This window comes from Mytilus galloprovincialis, chromosome 8 (genome assembly GCF_965363235.1).
Source record: "Mytilus galloprovincialis chromosome 8, xbMytGall1.hap1.1, whole genome shotgun sequence".
NCBI classification, from domain to species: domain Eukaryota; kingdom Metazoa; phylum Mollusca; class Bivalvia; order Mytilida; family Mytilidae; genus Mytilus; species Mytilus galloprovincialis.
Genome location: NC_134845.1, coordinates 18708153 through 18725726, shown reverse-complemented (window position 1 = coordinate 18725726; position 17574 = coordinate 18708153). Strand labels below are relative to the sequence as shown.

At 31.6% G+C, this 17574-nt stretch overlaps 1 protein-coding gene across 1 annotated transcript in view; it reads right to left on the bottom strand.

Annotated features, from left to right (window-relative positions):
• Positions 1–990: 990 nt before the first annotated feature.
• The window catches only part of LOC143085246 (uncharacterized), a 31431-nt gene continuing 14847 nt past the window's right edge, over positions 991–17574 (bottom strand). Inside the window, exons 11-20 of the mRNA XM_076261487.1 lie at positions 16538–16697; positions 16100–16176; positions 12555–12708; positions 11512–11681; positions 8720–8831; positions 6771–6966; positions 4605–4674; positions 3452–3681; positions 2470–2620; positions 991–1456 (exon numbers count right to left, since the gene is read on the bottom strand). Coding sequence (XP_076117602.1) covers positions 1223–1456; positions 2470–2620; positions 3452–3681; positions 4605–4674; positions 6771–6966; positions 8720–8831; positions 11512–11681; positions 12555–12708; positions 16100–16176; positions 16538–16697 — 1554 coding nt within the window. The 3' untranslated portion in view covers positions 991–1222. The remainder of the gene's footprint in view (positions 1457–2469; positions 2621–3451; positions 3682–4604; positions 4675–6770; positions 6967–8719; positions 8832–11511; positions 11682–12554; positions 12709–16099; positions 16177–16537; positions 16698–17574) is intronic.

Here is a 17574-nt window from a genome sequence, read left to right as displayed (position 1 = left end):
TGAAACCTTGATACTTTTTTCATATTGTTCGTGTTGCTAAATGTTTAGATTATTTTGTGTTTAATATACCTTTGATCGTGTTTTATCTTTTGGCATTTGTGTTATATGTTTTCCTTTGAATAACTGGTTTGATTGCTTCTTTGGTATCTTCTTCTATTTATCAAATGCATGTTACACAAAACTCGTAGCAACTCAGTAAAGGACTTCAGTACAAATGTCTTGTTGATCACAGCAGGAATAAAGACGGTGATAAAGATAACTTGTTGAACTATCAATTTGATTACAAGGTCAACTTGTTTATGTCTGACAAAAGACTTCAGATAATAAGGTGTCATATATGAAATATGGGTTTAATCTATAGTACCATATTATGGAGCTTTATACTCATTGTTAAGGTCGTCTCTTTTTACACCAAATTAACGATCACATGCTTTGGATTACTGGCAAAACGTCAAAGTTACAATTAATCATATTTTCAGTATAAATACATGTAGCACATTCAACATTTTGTTTAAGATAATTTGAAGGTGAAGACGGTCTGAAGTTGTAGTCCTTCCTTCGTATACTTCACGGACCCCATCACATTTATTGTTAACCGTTATGAAATTTCGGTTTCAATGATCATTGCCGATATATTATTGTTGTCTTTACTACAATCCTGTTTTCTTTCCAAGAATGTGACATACCAAAACAGATATATCACCTGGTTTTTACTTACATGAGCAACACGACGGTTCTCATATTTAGAACAGCATCTGCTTGTCTTTCTGGGCAACCTGAGATATGCCTTTGTTTGGTGGGGTTGTTGTTGCTTAGTCATTAGTGTTTTATATTGTGATTTGTGTACTGTTTTTTGTCTGTTTGAATTTTGGTCTTTTTTTTCCATAGCGATGTCAGGTTATTGTCAACTTTTGCCTTTGATATTGTTTGGTATCTTTCGCCTCTCCTTTAATGATAGATGTAGGAAAAACGGTAAGCTACGCACTTGCAAACACTTTCAATTGTATTTTAAAAATTAAACACAATTTATTAAGAAAAAATACAAATGTGATCAAAAAGTGAAAATGTAAACAGTAAGCACAGAACCCATGTACATATGAAACAAATACACAAGTGTTGCAATTAAAATAAAACAAGACAATGTAATTGCTGAATCTAAATATACATAGTTAAGCAAAATTCCATAGTTATTAAAACATATCAAATAGGTTTCCAATTCATTTCACATGTTGTCTCTATTGTCACTGATCTCGGATGACTTGACTGAATGGTATTCTACAGTGCTCGTTGGTTGATTTGTGATTCCACTTGTAGTGTTTTGGCTCACATTATAATTTATATTACCACGTGAAGATTGTTTAAATTTTCTGTAATTAATGAATGCCAAAATCGTCACAACAACAACAATAATAGCACACACTACAACAGCTATGACGATTCTTGTATAACTAACATCCTACAAACAAATGTGCATATTTGAAAATATTATAAATTACATTTGAATGCAAATAATCTTATGCTATGTAAAAGGTGTTGAAATATAATTTCTGATATGTTGAAGACACGTTAGTTAGATGGCCAACAGTTACATTATTTTCTAAATGCAATAAGTTCTAAATGTTCTAAATGTTGTAAGATTTATAGCATTTGTTATTGGTGGATATATATACATTAAGAACAGTAATGATACTTTAAAAGTCAAACATACAACAACAAAAAGAAGTAAGATTTTAGAACTTGGCGTTTGTGTACATTTTTTATCGACCGGTAATTCATCCAAGACATTCCATTTTTTTAAAGTTTTTTGTGTGATTAGTTTTGAAAATATATAGAAAGATATTACACAGTTATTAACGTTGACATTTTTGCCCTTTCTTGCTGATCATGGCATTTCAACTATGTACACATCTGTAACAATGCATAATGTTCTGTAGATAATTCCTCTTTTAATTTTTGGTCTATACTTTTGTGTTTTGTAATTTCTATTGTCCCTATCATCCGTGAAACTAAGAGTAATTGAACAATTTTACTCACGTCTCTATGGATTTCAGGTTCAAGCAAAACCTACCTTTTGTAAATATGGGTTCTGTAGTTATTATGTATTTGTGGTCATCTTCAATTTGCATATTTTCATTGGTATTACTTGATTTATTTCACTTGACTGGGCGGAGTTTAACCGATTCGCTTATTAAAGACCAGTCCATCTACGGACAGGAGTTTTGGGATAAACTCATCAATGAATTGTCGAGTTATTGGTCCCTTATCATACACTCATTTTTAAGAATATCCGTTTGGTGACACTGATAGGTGATTAGAAATCTATAATAATTATAACGGCAATCATCCTTATCGCACCCATCTTCAAATAGACTGTCAAATTGAAACGTAAGCCTCGCTCGATCAGTTGAAATAAAATTGGTAATAGGAGCAAGATAATCTATTTCTTTGATATTCAGATCATTAAATTACCGTTTTGTCTTTATCTTTTATGGACACATCTATGTCATAAGATTCCATTGCTGTGACAATTTCGCCACCTGACAATTCTATTCTACACAATGTTATGTATCCATTAGTGTCGACAGCTGCAATAATGACTGAGGGCGTACAGCAACTTCCTCTGAATTAAAATAAAAAAAGATAACAATAGCTTTTAATCATTGCTGAACGTCGGCAATTGGGTTTCATGCACTGGATCTTACATTATAATTTTAAATACGAGTTTAGGTTTGTTTTCATATAATGCTCCTTATTAAATAGTAAAGATACAAAAATACTGAACTCCGAGGAAAATTCAAAACGGAAAGTCCCTGATCAAATGGCAAAATCAACGCTCAAACACTTCAAACGAATGGATAACAAAAGTCATATTTCTGAAACATCATTTTAAATCTAGCTTAACCTTTCCTTGTATGACAGTTGCATTAAATTCCATTTTATTCAAAATGATGTGTGAACTAAACAAACAGAAACAATAGGTAAAAATGTCACCAAAAACTGAGGGTGATCTCAGGTGCTCCAGAAGGGTAAGCAGATCCTTTTCCACATGTGGCACCCTAATTTGGTAGGACATATCCGTAAAAAGGGAACAGGATGTATTTCTAATTCATTGTAACCCATAATTTGAATTAATTGGATTAAACATGGTTTAAAAGCTAGCAAAAATTCAAACGTGTACGGCGGTGGCATCAAATTTCTTTATATTAACAACAATGAGTGAAAGAAACACATAGGGATTAAATTATACATTATGCGAATGTGATGTTCTTCAACGCTAATACATGTAGTATCCAACGTTAGCAATAAATCCACACGTTTTAGTTGGCAGCAGGTTTGAAGTACAAAAACATGTAAAATCTGTTTTTTGATTACCTAAGCAATAAAGACAAACACGTATGGCATTCACTGCTTAGATATTGAATGTGTACATTCTCAACATACAAAAACATACCTGATACTGATATTCACTGGACCATGCCTCAGACCAGAAATATCATCAAATGACAATTCGGTTGATGATCCAACAGATGAAGTAATATTTTCTAACTCAGTTCCTTTGAATGTAATATCGGCATCCACGAACCAGGGATAGTTATGGCATTGTGCTGTATTCAATGAAGAACGATTACAAGTTCCATTCAAGGAAACAATTGTGCATATTGGTCTTTCAATGTCAGTCATCTTAAAAGATAAATGTCCACATATGCGTCAAATAAAGCTATCCGAGCATGATAAGATTTTAGTATTTATTTTATTTTGTTCCCATTCTAACTATAAAATTTGAAAATTTGTACTTTCAAGCTTCCCATAGAAAGATATTTTAATCTTGTTCTGATTATCATATTTCTTACCGACACTTTTGTTTGTGAAATGTCTTTTTTGTTTCACAATATGTTGGTAAAATATTTCGAATATAATGTCAAACAGTTTTTGCGTTTCAACCCCCCCTTTTAACAAAACATTTTTCATATGGAAGTTATTTTCCAGTAAAATATGTGGGATACCTAGAAGCTTTTGATATGAGGTCCTTATTCAAAAAGCAGGAACTTTGAACTTTATTTGTTAGCGCAACTCTTCATAAACCGTAACAGCTATCTACAAATGGTTTCGGGCAAACTGTAAGTTGCAGCATGGCGCCTCCTAATTTGAGTCAAAGTGTTCTAATGACTTTTCATGGTACTTGTCACCACTATAATAATCCAGGTAATCTGTGTTGTAGAATAATTTTGTTTAGCCATATACAGAAATGAATAAATGTTTAATGAGTACCAAAAAACCTTAGTGTAAAACAGTTTAAACAGAAAAAAAACAAGTCAAACCTATAATAAAATACCTAAAACACTTTACGAACCACATCAACAAACGACAACTACTGAACACTTGATTAATATAAACTATTGATATGAGATCTTTTGACATGATATCTTCCTCAACCAGCATTGGCAAGGACCGCGTTGTCGTTAATAATCTCATTGTAGATACCAGGACTATAATTTTGTACGCCAGACGAGAATGGTGTCAACAAATAAATTCGGCATTGAAATTTGTCAGCAGAGAATATTAGGTCAATATGGTTAACCTCAAACACCGTGTTTTATACTTACGAGGACAGTTTTCGAAATTCTTTGAGTCATTTCTGAGGTCTTACCCATGTAGACTGTTATGCTGAATTTCCTACAATTATTGGTGGATTAATTAGGGAGACATTTATTCATAAAATATATATGTATGTCATTCGTCTATCCATGTCTATATTGGTTATATGAACGCATACATGTTTATGTATTGTAATTGAAAGATACCTCGGAACAAATGTATATTTTATGAATAGTGAATTTCATTTCATTCACCAATGCTACCTTTGTCGGTTAATTTTATTAATGTATATCTTTGAAGAAGTGAGGCATTATATTTTTCGCATTCACACAAAACAAGTGCATCACATATTAAATATGACTTATATGAAAAATTGCGCTTAATAAAGACGAAAGCAGTTCATCGCTGTTCACATCTCATTAATTCAATTATGAAATGACAATTAAGCTAACAACCAAAACATAAGAAAAGTTTGTAAACTTCAACACACGATTGACTGGATACGTCAACTGGTTCAGTCAGTCTTCTGCTATGAATGCATCACAGCCATGCAAATTGACACTTAACCAACTTCGGAAACACAGAACACTATTGGTTAAATTATAGATCAGACATTATTACTGGTATCTAAAGTTTTAAGACGCAAAAACATGTGGCTTGTTAATTGGGACGCAAACACATCGTATCGATCAAACAATTCGTGATTATGACCTACATCTAGCAACATATGAAGTGTAGATTTCAGTCATTTTCCCCAATAATTTTGTTATTTTGTAAGAATCGTATTAACTGAAATATATGAAGTAACGTTATAAGATGAGTCTTAGAGGGTATAATCTGTGAAAAACAGGAAGATGACAAACTAAAAAGTTCAAACCATCATATTTGACTGATTCTAGATTGAAGTGGCTTATTTGTAGATATATCTAGAAATACATTAATATATTAAGTATACATGCAGTCTGATTTCGATAGCATCATTATTTTAAACATAAATAAAACTGTTTCCATTAATTCTTGGGTAACAACCTTTAGTATATAAAACTATTTTCTTGTAAATATATTATTAAGGAAAATATTGAAACAATTCATGCATTTTTTTCTAAAATATGAGCCGAGTGGTCTAAGTAGTTCACCTACATGTACAATCATCACTTGCCTTATACTGCAATTGTGCGTGCGAACTTCGCTCGTATAGACGAGCTAGACTGCAATTTCACTTGAATAGAATTACCAGTTTTCGGGCTTATTGCGTACATTTAACCAGCCAAACACTTTTTGGACGTACATTTACAAGTGGTTTGAACAAATGTGCTGGCATTATTTTATTTCAAATACAACTGTTTGGTAATAAACTAAAGGTTAAGCTAATTCCATGCATTAAACTGTCGATTAATTTTTATCCGTCTTTTTTTTTTTTGTCGTGGTGTACATGAGATCAGAGAATTCATCTGATAAGCAAAATACAAATTGCATAAAGTGCCTTTTGAATTTCTTATTAAAAAAATTAACTTTACAGAAAAAGTTCTGATGTTTAACGACAGGGAAATAAATGGACGCTCAAGGTTCAAGAAGCTCTTGGGGTGATAGCGCTTAAATTTGGCATTCAAGCAAACGGTTAAAGGTAATATAATGACTCATAGATTATCATTTTTACCTCATTTGGCCAAAAGAGATATATCTATATAAACTCAGTCATATTAAGTACAACTTTTCCGATGTTATTTTTCTCAATGCATTTATATTTTATCATCTTATCCCTCTTGATCTTATACTTATGATTTTGTTTGGTCTAGTAACATCGAACTAAATCTATTATTATGTAATTTGAAAACAAAATCATGAGTATAAAAGAATAAAAGAATCTAGTATGATTTCAAAACACTCCTTTCAGTCAGGAGGAGTATTCCCCTCACCATATCAGCTTTGAATAATATTCTTTACTATTCTACATAAAAATACATTAAAACTAAAACATCGTATGAAACAGTTAAGAGGTTACCACCTTGACGTAAATTCATTATACAACTACATTCTAGATAACATTTTGTCAACTTTTGTGTGAACGAAGCTTTCCAATTGAATTTCTAGAAAGAATTTTCAAATGCTTACAATGAGACAATATCTCTTCATAAAACAACAAAAAATAGTATATAAACTACGAGTACACTTACAAGATAACAGATGAAGAGGTAGGCTTCAATGTAAATGATCCATTACTTATATCACCCGCCAAAACTGTATGCTGTCTTCTTTTTGGTAATACTGCAGCAGAGTCGTCGTCTGTTATTGCTACTTCATATGTTTCATTTATTGTACCTGTATTCTCAACTTCATAATATACTAACATTTTTTTTCCGATAACTGCACCTGTGTTGATATATAAACAAGATGATGCAAATTGTATGTTTTTAAGGTAGAATCACTCTTAATTGTATTAACACCAAGATAAATCAAATTGGTTTACAATGTTAATGTAATAACCATTCGACTTGCGTCTTCTATGGTGTATACAACTTTTATATTAATAGCTTTTACATGAAGATAGAATACACGGAGAAGGTTTATGGTAATATTGAAGTCACCAATACTAAACGTTTAACGGATGCCGAAATAAGTCATTTAAATTTTACAAAATAGCTTACTCGCAGATTCTTCAAGATACAATATGAAAAAGATGAGGTATGATCGTCAATTGGACCAATTTTCACATGAGTCCAAAATTACACATCAATCAATAACTTTAGGTCACCGCACCGCCTTCAATATAAGCAAAAAAAAAGTTTATGCTGCATGGTCAGCTGTACAAGAGGAATGTAAAACAATTCGAACGAGGACCAACGGTCTATATTTATGTACAAAAATTAAACGGAAAAAATTATGTAACACAGCAACAAACGACAACCACTGAATTACAGACTACTGAAATGGAATATGCATATACAAAATGTGGCAGGGTTAAACATGTAAGGGGTGTCCACCTCACACTTATATTAGTTGTCCCTTTCCTTCGTAGCTTAAGATTTATCACTTACGTTATTCAAGCGTCAATGATGAGTCTTTTGTATACGAAACGCGCGTCTGGCGTTAATATGAAATTTCAATCCTGGTATCTTAATGATGAGTGTATTTACTTATTATGAATTCGTCTATGTATGTCAGATGCCTAACTATATTTGGTAACCTTAACATAACACGCGAATTCATTCACGAGTTTTTATGGGGATCTAGGTTTTTATCGTAAAGTTTTCTGAGTTATAGGTTTTTTTATTTTGCGTATTTGTCTTAATTTTACATACATGCCATCCCTTATTCAATTGTATAATTATTTGCGATTTATCACTCAGTATATTCGTTATAAATGATTACTATTTCATTTTCATTTGTCGATGATTAAAATAGAGATTATCGACAGTCTTACACCAAATCATAAAAAAATGAAAAAGTACATGACATTAATCTTTACCTTAATATGTGGTAGATATACATAAAATCATCTAATAAATGATCGTGTACTTCAACACTCTGACATGTAAATCGACACCGTTATTTATTCTGTTATTTTTTCATAAATAAGATTGAAACAGCGTCGCCATAGTTGAAATCTATACTATTTCAATCGTACTTTATTTGGTCTTTTAAACTTTTTTGGATTCGAGCGTCACTGGTGAGTATTGTAGACGAAACCCGCGTCTGGCGTAAATACATAATTTAATCCTGGTATCTATGATGAGTTTATTTGGTTTCTAGGCCATTTACACGTGTCATATTTTAGATTTCTACTTTTATTCTCGAGTCCTCTGCTTTTATATTAATCGTTATCACTAAGTGCGCATATAAACAATATATTTTCCCGAAACCTTTTAGTGATTATGGGAATGTCTATTTGCGGTTTTATGATAAATCTTAAGAAACATGTTCATGAAAGAGATGCAGATGATACTGAAAGGAAACTCATAGTCATATCTCAAAAATAAAAAAAAAAGATGCTTTTTTTAAATTATTTATATACGACAGTTTGTAAAAATATTTAGGCATGCAGACTAGTTCAGTTTATATCTTTTTCGGTTTCACTATTGAAATCATTTTTTTATATCTACAACAAAAAAATCGTATTACTCACTTTCAGGAGACACAATTCTAAACTTGACGTTAGTTGGTTTAAATACAAGGGCATTTTTTCTTGTAAATTCCAATCCATTGTTGTCAGTCCCGTTTAACTTTAACTGGAAAAACTACAACGAAAATTATATATCAATACGCACAGTTACTGAAAACACACATACATGTGAAATAAGATACAAAAAGGAGCATCAGTCTATGTCTTTTTTGGGCAACATGATAGGTGTCATAACAGGCTTACAGTATGACAATATGCTACAATTCACATGTTTTCCGGTGAAATAAACATATGATTTGATCGTGTCTATTGATATATGTAAAGATCCATTTCCATTTAAACGAAACTTTTCTCGTTGCATGCTCTCTGCTTACTGTTATGGCTAGGAATTAAAATATTAATATCGAGCGACATCAAGTTGTTAAACGTTTCCAAATGTTATGCCTTATCATTTTAAATTTCGAATAGAACATGACATGGTGAAATATGTCGATCCTGATAAAAGTCAATTGCGCTGAGAGTGGCGTCAAACACCAAAGACCAATCAAATAAATAATTTCCGACCATATATTTTGAATATGCCTCTGAATGCACAGTTTTGATCTGTTGATATAAAATGTTCACTTTTTGGTTCATCTGGCTCGCCTTTTTATCAATTTCATGCTGCATCCATGTTATGTTTGCATTTAGATATTCGTCGCATACATTCATATTTTTAAATTCTATATCGAAAACGTTTTGAAATCTTAATTCTCTTCGGGAGGGATGTTCAATTGCATATCAACGGTAAAAAAAAACATTCATGTAACCCTGTGCATATAGCGTAAACTGACCATGCTTCGTCTGTGATCGGAACTGCTTGATATATCTGTATAATAAATCAGTAGAAATGGTTTGATTGTCATATAACAAATTTCTACCAATGTCCAAAATAAAGTAAAAATCACAATAGTACTTAATTCCGAGCTAAATTCAAAACGGAAAGTCAGTAATCAAATGGAAAAATTAAAATCTTAAACACATCAAACGAATAAATAACAACTTTCATATTCCTGACTTGGTACAGGCATTTTCTTTTGATGGATTAAACCTGGTTTTATAGCTAGCTAAACCTCTAACTTTTATGATAGTCCCATCAAATTATATTATGTTGACAACGATGTGCGAACAACACAAATAGAATTGAAGGTAAAGATGTCAATAATTAGGGTACAGCAGTCAACATTGTGTTATAATCTTAATCACAACAAAATGCGCGGATTTAAGAATCAAAAGGTCGTACAATGAACAAAATGTGAAACCATTCAAACAAACAAAAAATCCTAAGGTGTCGGCGGAAAATAAAGGCAACAGTAGTATACCGCTGTTCAAAACTCATAAATCCATGGACAAAAAACAAAATCGGGATAACAAACTAAAACCGAGGGAAACGCATTAAATATAAGAGGAGAACAACGACATAACACTAAAATGTAACACACATAGACAAAATCCCACGAGAATAACAAATATAACATATATATATAACATCAAAACCAAATACATGAATTTGGGATAGACAAGTACCGTGACACGTCTTATCGCAATGTGAATTTACACTCAAAAATAAGAGAAAACAAACGACACAACGTTATAATGTAATACACACAGAAACGAACTATAATATAACAATGACCATATTCCTGACTTGGTACAGGGCATTTTTAAAGGAAAAAATGGTGGGTTGAACCTGGTTTTGTGGCATGCCAAACCTCGCACTTTTATGGCCATGTGAAATATAACATCAAAATGACAACACAGGACTACAATATAAATAAATTGGAGAACACAATTGACAAAGAATCACACGAACAACAGCCAACAAAAGGCAACAAGTTCAAAATTTTAATACGCCATAAGTGTATTTTGTCCACACAAGACCTATGTGTGACGCACAGATACAAAAGTTTGAAAGCCGAAACGAGTACGAAGTTGAACAGCATCGAGGACCAAAAGATCAAAAAGGTTGTGCCAAAAACGGCAAGGGTTTTCTGTTAAGTTACCAGAAAATCCCTATAATTTAGAGTAATTTATACTTTTGCAAACAGTAAATTTAATAAAATGAATATACAAAAGATGTACATGATAAAGCTGAAGTATTAACTAATTACAGGAAACAACTTAAATACATTTACATAACCAGACATTTGAAACCCAAAAATAGACACATCCGAATACGTTTAAACCTCTACGCCGAGGAACCGAGTGTTTTGCCTACTTTTGCTGTTGTCTATGGGGAAACATATTAAAATGTCCCCTCTACATAGTATGTTTTAATTGTAAGAAGCATCTGGTAAAAATCCAGGATGTTTTACAAATCTAATTAATGTTTTAAAAACCTTAACTGCAGACTGTAAGCAATGTTCACAGGAGGAAAAACAAAGTCCATTTATAATTAAATACGGATAAACAGTTTTTTTCCTACAAAATTTACGTCGGGATACTTTTGTATGATCATAAGCAAGCTTATGTCCATGTTTGGTACAAATCCAATAGTTTAAGAAAATTATTAGTATTTCAAACATATTACCACAGAGTGAATATTTGAAGACGACACCGCCGACGACGACGACGACGGGATGTAGTATCTCTCAACACAAAACAACGGCCAGATATATGACAAAAAATAGACGAAAAACAAATATTACAGCCTTTAAGTATCCACTGCAATCTACAAATGACTTAATTAGTTAGTTTTCAGCCATTTTAAGATCAGTTCATTACAAAATAAAAACTTTCTACTTATTTGTATATACCTGGTTTGGAGTAATGAATATGGCGGCACATCTTACTGTCATAAAATTTGTTGTTTGAATAGTATGAACATTAAACAATTCATTGCCCAACATATCAGTAAGAATAAGGTCATTACAAGTCCCGTTTTCTCCAAGGTTATATATGTTAACATAAAATGTATAGTTCTTTCCTACAAATCAAAGAAAAAGTGATAACTGTATCAAAAATATATTCTGATAATGTGCCTTTACATCAAGGAAACAATAATGTTATTACCATTTTCCAAACTTGATTTCTTTGATTTTTTAATGACGATCTACGTATTACATAAATATCTATCTTCCTAGTTTTAACTTTCCGCTTATATTATTTTATCTTACCTCCTATACATTTCTAGGAATATAATTGGTTAAAAGTATCTGCGTGGAGACCGTGTATATTCCATATTAGGTTAATAGGGCGGCGGGGCGTATTTCAATACACGGTTAGTAGTTTCATCCCTTTATAAAACAAAACGATTCTGAGAAAAAAAATCTTAAAAGTTTCAACAGCCGAAGAAATTGATGATGAAGATTGAAATAAATTCATAAAACACATTTAAAGCTAACAAGTGGTTATTGTTGGCATATGTTTTTGTATAATCAATGGAACAAGTTTTCTTAATGCTATAAAGGTATTACACTTACTCTGTTTGATAGGTCACTAGTCTAAATGTCACATGTTAAGATATTCGGTAAGACAAAATCGTTATATAGTGTGCTAGTGATGTAATACGGTATATATGGGGTCAGTAAAATCCATATGGGGATTCGAGCTTCGCTTTCACTTCATCTGGAATTTACTGACCGCATTTATATCGTAGTAGTCACTAGCACACTATGTAACTAATAATACACACCAACGAATAATAGTAAATAGAAAATGTATACGATAATGATGAAATCATTATTAAGAAGTTTGTGATCTAAATAAAAACAGTTTGCATACAGTTAGATTACACATAGAAATAATAATAAATATTTTAACAGACAAAAAATGAATATTAAATGTTGAATAGATTTACCTGCAATAGGACTTCCTTTAAGGGTAGGTAAGGCACCAGTATTTTCAAGTATTTCTGTTTCTTGTTTAACTAGACTTTGTGCTGTTATATTTACCGACCCTGACCAGTTACTCGATGACTTTCTCTGTAGACTATATCTGCCTGGGGTCGGTCGCTGAAAATAATCAAATATCAGAGATATCAAATAATGTATTGAACTCGGTTTAAAATGCAACCCATGATAATACACAAATTATCTTAACCAATGCACGGACACTTTATTTTCGTCAGCAAATTTCCACCTTTCATCCAAACTGCAATAACTATAATCGTTTTAAGTATTGTAAACGTACTTTAACTTACAGTTGTAATATATTATAACCAACCAGTTATCTTCATGTATTGGTATTTGACTATAGGGTGGGTTTGCAGGAGTGGAGTGTCTTAATATAAATGTCTTAATTATGAATAGTTCATACCTATCTTTACTTAATTTCTGATTGTACAATCGATAGAAATTGCGTTGAGTAGTTATTGAGTAAATTATCATATAATTGACAGAGACAGAAGATACCAATCAACATAAGAACATAAATGAAATTTTAGTATTAAGGCGAAGTGTACGTTATTGCACGCCTCTAGCGGAATTTGGGATTACCAACGTGAGTAGTTAACTACGCGAGTTATCTAAACGCGCGTCTGGCGTATAAAATTATAATCCTGGTACTTTTGATAACTATATATCTCCCCTACTCCAAGTAAGGAAAAAAGAGCATATGATATACAGATGACTACGGGTGGTATATCATGAATCAAAACAAGTATTCCTATATGCTATCTCAAAATTTCATAGAAACCATCATAATAACTTCAATCAGAAATCTGAGTATTCTAGTGCGGACTCTTTTACCACTGTTTTTGATTAAGCAGGTTCTGTTTATTTCAACAGAATGTAAAACGAGTTATAACAGCAAAATAAAAAAAAATATAACCGAATAACATAATAAACCAGTGACAATTTTGCTTAGTCTTATCCTCCTCGTTCAAACCAGTATTGACCCCACTATATTTGTTTTGAAAAATCAGTTTTGAATGAAATGTCAATGTAGCGTAAAATTGTAAGTATCGAATTATTATATTGCATGTGAATTTGTGTGTTGAATAAGAAAGACGTTGAAGTTATATCAAAAACTCCAATCTGTTTTATTTTGCTGAAATTCATTTGTGGGTTCTTCTTTTGACTTCATCACAGCCATATAAATTCTTAGGATAATATTCAGATGCAGTTTTAATATTTTTTGGTTATCATACATGTGAATATCTAACAAATTATGGTACAATAAATTATTTCCTTTGTTACTGAAACTTAGGAAACGTTATATCATGCTTTGTCGTGTAGTTAAAGAAATTGGAAAGCGATCGATACAGGGACTTTGAAAATTAAATTGCAGAATGTTGTCACTTAGTAATAGGGAACATGTGTATCAAGTTTTAAGTTGATTGCACTTCAACTTTATTAAAAACTACTTTGGAAAAACATTAACCTGAACCTTGACTGTTTGTTTTAACCTGAAATTGAAAAGACAAACGGACAACGGACGGACGAACGGACACACAGACCGTAAAATATAATGCCTCTAGGCGGGGCATAATGAGGATTAGGAATCCTGCCTAATTTAGAAAAGATTGGGGTCTTTACAGTACTTTCTTACAGTATATTAATTTGACAATTTGCATTTTTTTTTGCAGCAGAAATATCCTAAGACATTAGACAGTTTTATTCCTTATCATTCGATAATACTTAAGCATTGACAATAACTAAGGAAAATGGGTTATACACACTCACATTTTGTGTTACGACACCTAACGGTATAATTTTAATTCTCTATTATATCCCTAGTACTATGCTATTTTAACAAACGTTCTACCATGACTGTTTTGCAAATATATGTTGCTTTGCTTGTGATATTTGAATTTCCATCAGAAAACTTCTATACTGTTGGAATGTGTGACCATACCATATAGAAATTTTACTTACTTTCAAGGTAAATGTATGTAAATTTACAATTACATCATGTTTGAAGTCACATGATGAGAGATCAACATTTATTATCAACTATAGAAAAGATCTAGCAGTATTAATAAAACAATTGAAGGTTTCCTTCTAACGGACCAAAGCTTAATAATGCCAAATTAATCGTTTAGTGGCGTCTTTATCTGGTTATCAGTTCAGTATATTTGTTATACTATCAGATTATTACATGACATTTTTCATATTGCATGTATTATCAGCCCTAGGTTCAATATCAGCCCAAGAGCCGCATGGCTCAAGGGCTGATATTAACCAAGGGCTAATAATACATGCGATATGAAAAATGACATGTTATGATCTTTTTATCATATGCTTCAACAATGGAGAAAGATAACAGATTCATATATTGATCCTTTTACGTGGTTCCCAAATAGAAGTTCAAAGAGTGAAAAGTTCATGGACGTCGGACCCCAAATTTAGTACATTCGATATGAAATCTTTCTATAATATGCCTCTTCAGAGAGGAAAAACATTTTAGTATGGACGAAATTACAAAAAAATAATTCAACAATATACATAATGAACACTGTTTGGAAAGTTCAACTTTTTTTAAAGTAACTTTCTAAATTATGCTTGAAACTTTTAAAAAATGCATTTATTTAATAATTTGTTTGTGGTTTTTTTTATTATTTTACACAATATACTTTCAAGTATCCAAATAATTGCTTTGTACACTACTTTGTAATGTTTTTCACGGAAAACGTAGCATTGAGGTGTATTTTCCGGAATTTGCCGAGTATCACCGGAATGCCATGCGATAACGTTACGGAAAGGCATGTGATAAACTTTTCATATCAGCCCGCTAAGCGCCAATTCAAAACAATATGGAATTTACGTTAATTTAATGCTATTATCATACAGTAAAAATCATATGTTATTTAGTCTAAGTATATGATAATAAGCATTACTATATCGATATCATAAACTTTGCAATTACATGTTCTTGTGGAAATTTTCATCCGTACTTCTGTTATATTGCAAAATTTATGAATGAATATATTTGTGAAGTACTTAATGGATATCAGTCTTTTACCTTGCGCTCTCTGCTTTCTAAAATAAAGGCGTCTGCTTTAAATTAAAAAGTCAGAGTGTAAAGAAAACTGTATCGAGTTGTCAAAACCAGTATGTTTGATATATAGCTAGTTTTCCAACCATAGTCTTTTTTATTAAACATTTATGTAACAAAAATTAAATTACTGGTTTTATGACATACCAAATTAGACAATTACCGGGTTTGTTATTACATGACATACACGACGGGTGCCACATGCGGAGCAGGATCTGCTAACCCTTCCGAAGCACCTGAGATCACCCCTGGTTTTTAGTTTTCTAGGTTTTGAATTGTGTACTATTTTTTGTCTTTTTGTCTTTTTCTTTTTTAGCTATGGTGTAGTCAGTTTATTTTCAATATATGAGTTTGAATGTCCCTCTGGTATCTTTTGTCCCTCTTTATAGAAAATGAGAAAGTACATACTTGCAGAGACATTATTACTTCGTGCCTTGTAGTGAACAGCTTTCGTGATATTCTACTTGCAAATGTTTCTCTTGTTCCTGTAAACATTTATATATTATTATTTTAGATCTTATGTATTATAAGGAATATTTATTAATTCTAACAAAAAAGACTGCTATGTTTGTTTTGTTTTATATTTTTGTTTTGCTTGCTTGAATATAAGTACCAGTAAAGCGGATATCTTAAACCTTAAGTTCATTGGAATATATGAGATGCAAGCACTCACTGACATGAGAACTATCAACTCGCAGTATATCATCAATAAATCTGCAAAGAAACTAAAATCCTTTACAACATGCATTTTCGTTTTGTTTTGGAAAGAATCTGTATGAATCCTGCTATAGATGATTGTACAAATCTAATTTGAGGATACTTTAAATATTCAATCTCATAAATTACCATTTGGGTAAAACAAATCTACTCCACTGTCTGCACCTGGACAGCACACAGCAATTTTAAGGACTGTTATTGAACTATCAACAGCAAAAATGACCTTGTTACTTGATGTCCGTGACCAGTTAAATGCATCTACTATAACTCCACCAACTGGGAAAGTTTTCTGGTAAGAGTGAAGATTTCAGTGCCATGTTATACACAAGCATGTTGGAATAATTTAAGTATAAATATCACATTAAAGAGTATCAATACTGTCATTTGTTTGTTTTGTTTACAAATCTTTTTCAATACAATGGAATTTGATAGCAATTGTCATACAACTGAGTGGTTTTGCTGGATATACAACCAGGGGCCGTGTCAATGAAAGTATCCTAGGATATGTCCTAAGATAGGTCATAGGACATTATTTAGGATGGTCTTAGGACGTGTCTGAGACATGTCTTAGGATGTAAAACAAAGCTGTCTTAGGACAGTCCTAACTACGATGGTCCTAGGACCATCCTAACACATATATATTTAATTGAAAAAAATCTATAGAGATTTCTATGACATAGATTTTATTGTATTTTAATATTTGTATATGTAAAGAGAAAGAGAAGATGACTTTTATATGGAAAACAATTAAGGCAAAATAAAAGTTAAAGATTTTACGTAATACTAATAAATACGTTATTAAAAAATATGATGGAAGATATAAATGATTTTAATACGAAAACAAAAGTATATAGTCACAAAACTTTGTTAAGTACGATATTCGTGCTGCAGTTTTAGTACGGAAACTAGTTTTGTCCATAGGTCCACTCGATTTCATTACATGTATCAAATGAGGATTAGTTAAAAAGAAGTAATTTTTTTCCCATATTCAAATTTTTAATTGCACCGTTTTGGTAAGTCGCAAAAATGTTGCTTTACTGATAGTATTTTTTAGGCTTCAAAAAAGGCAGCACGAAATAATTTAATGTAATACAATTGAATCTTTAACAAAAATTGAAAAAAATAAATTGTTTTATTAATTTAATTCTTATAACAGTTTGATAGTT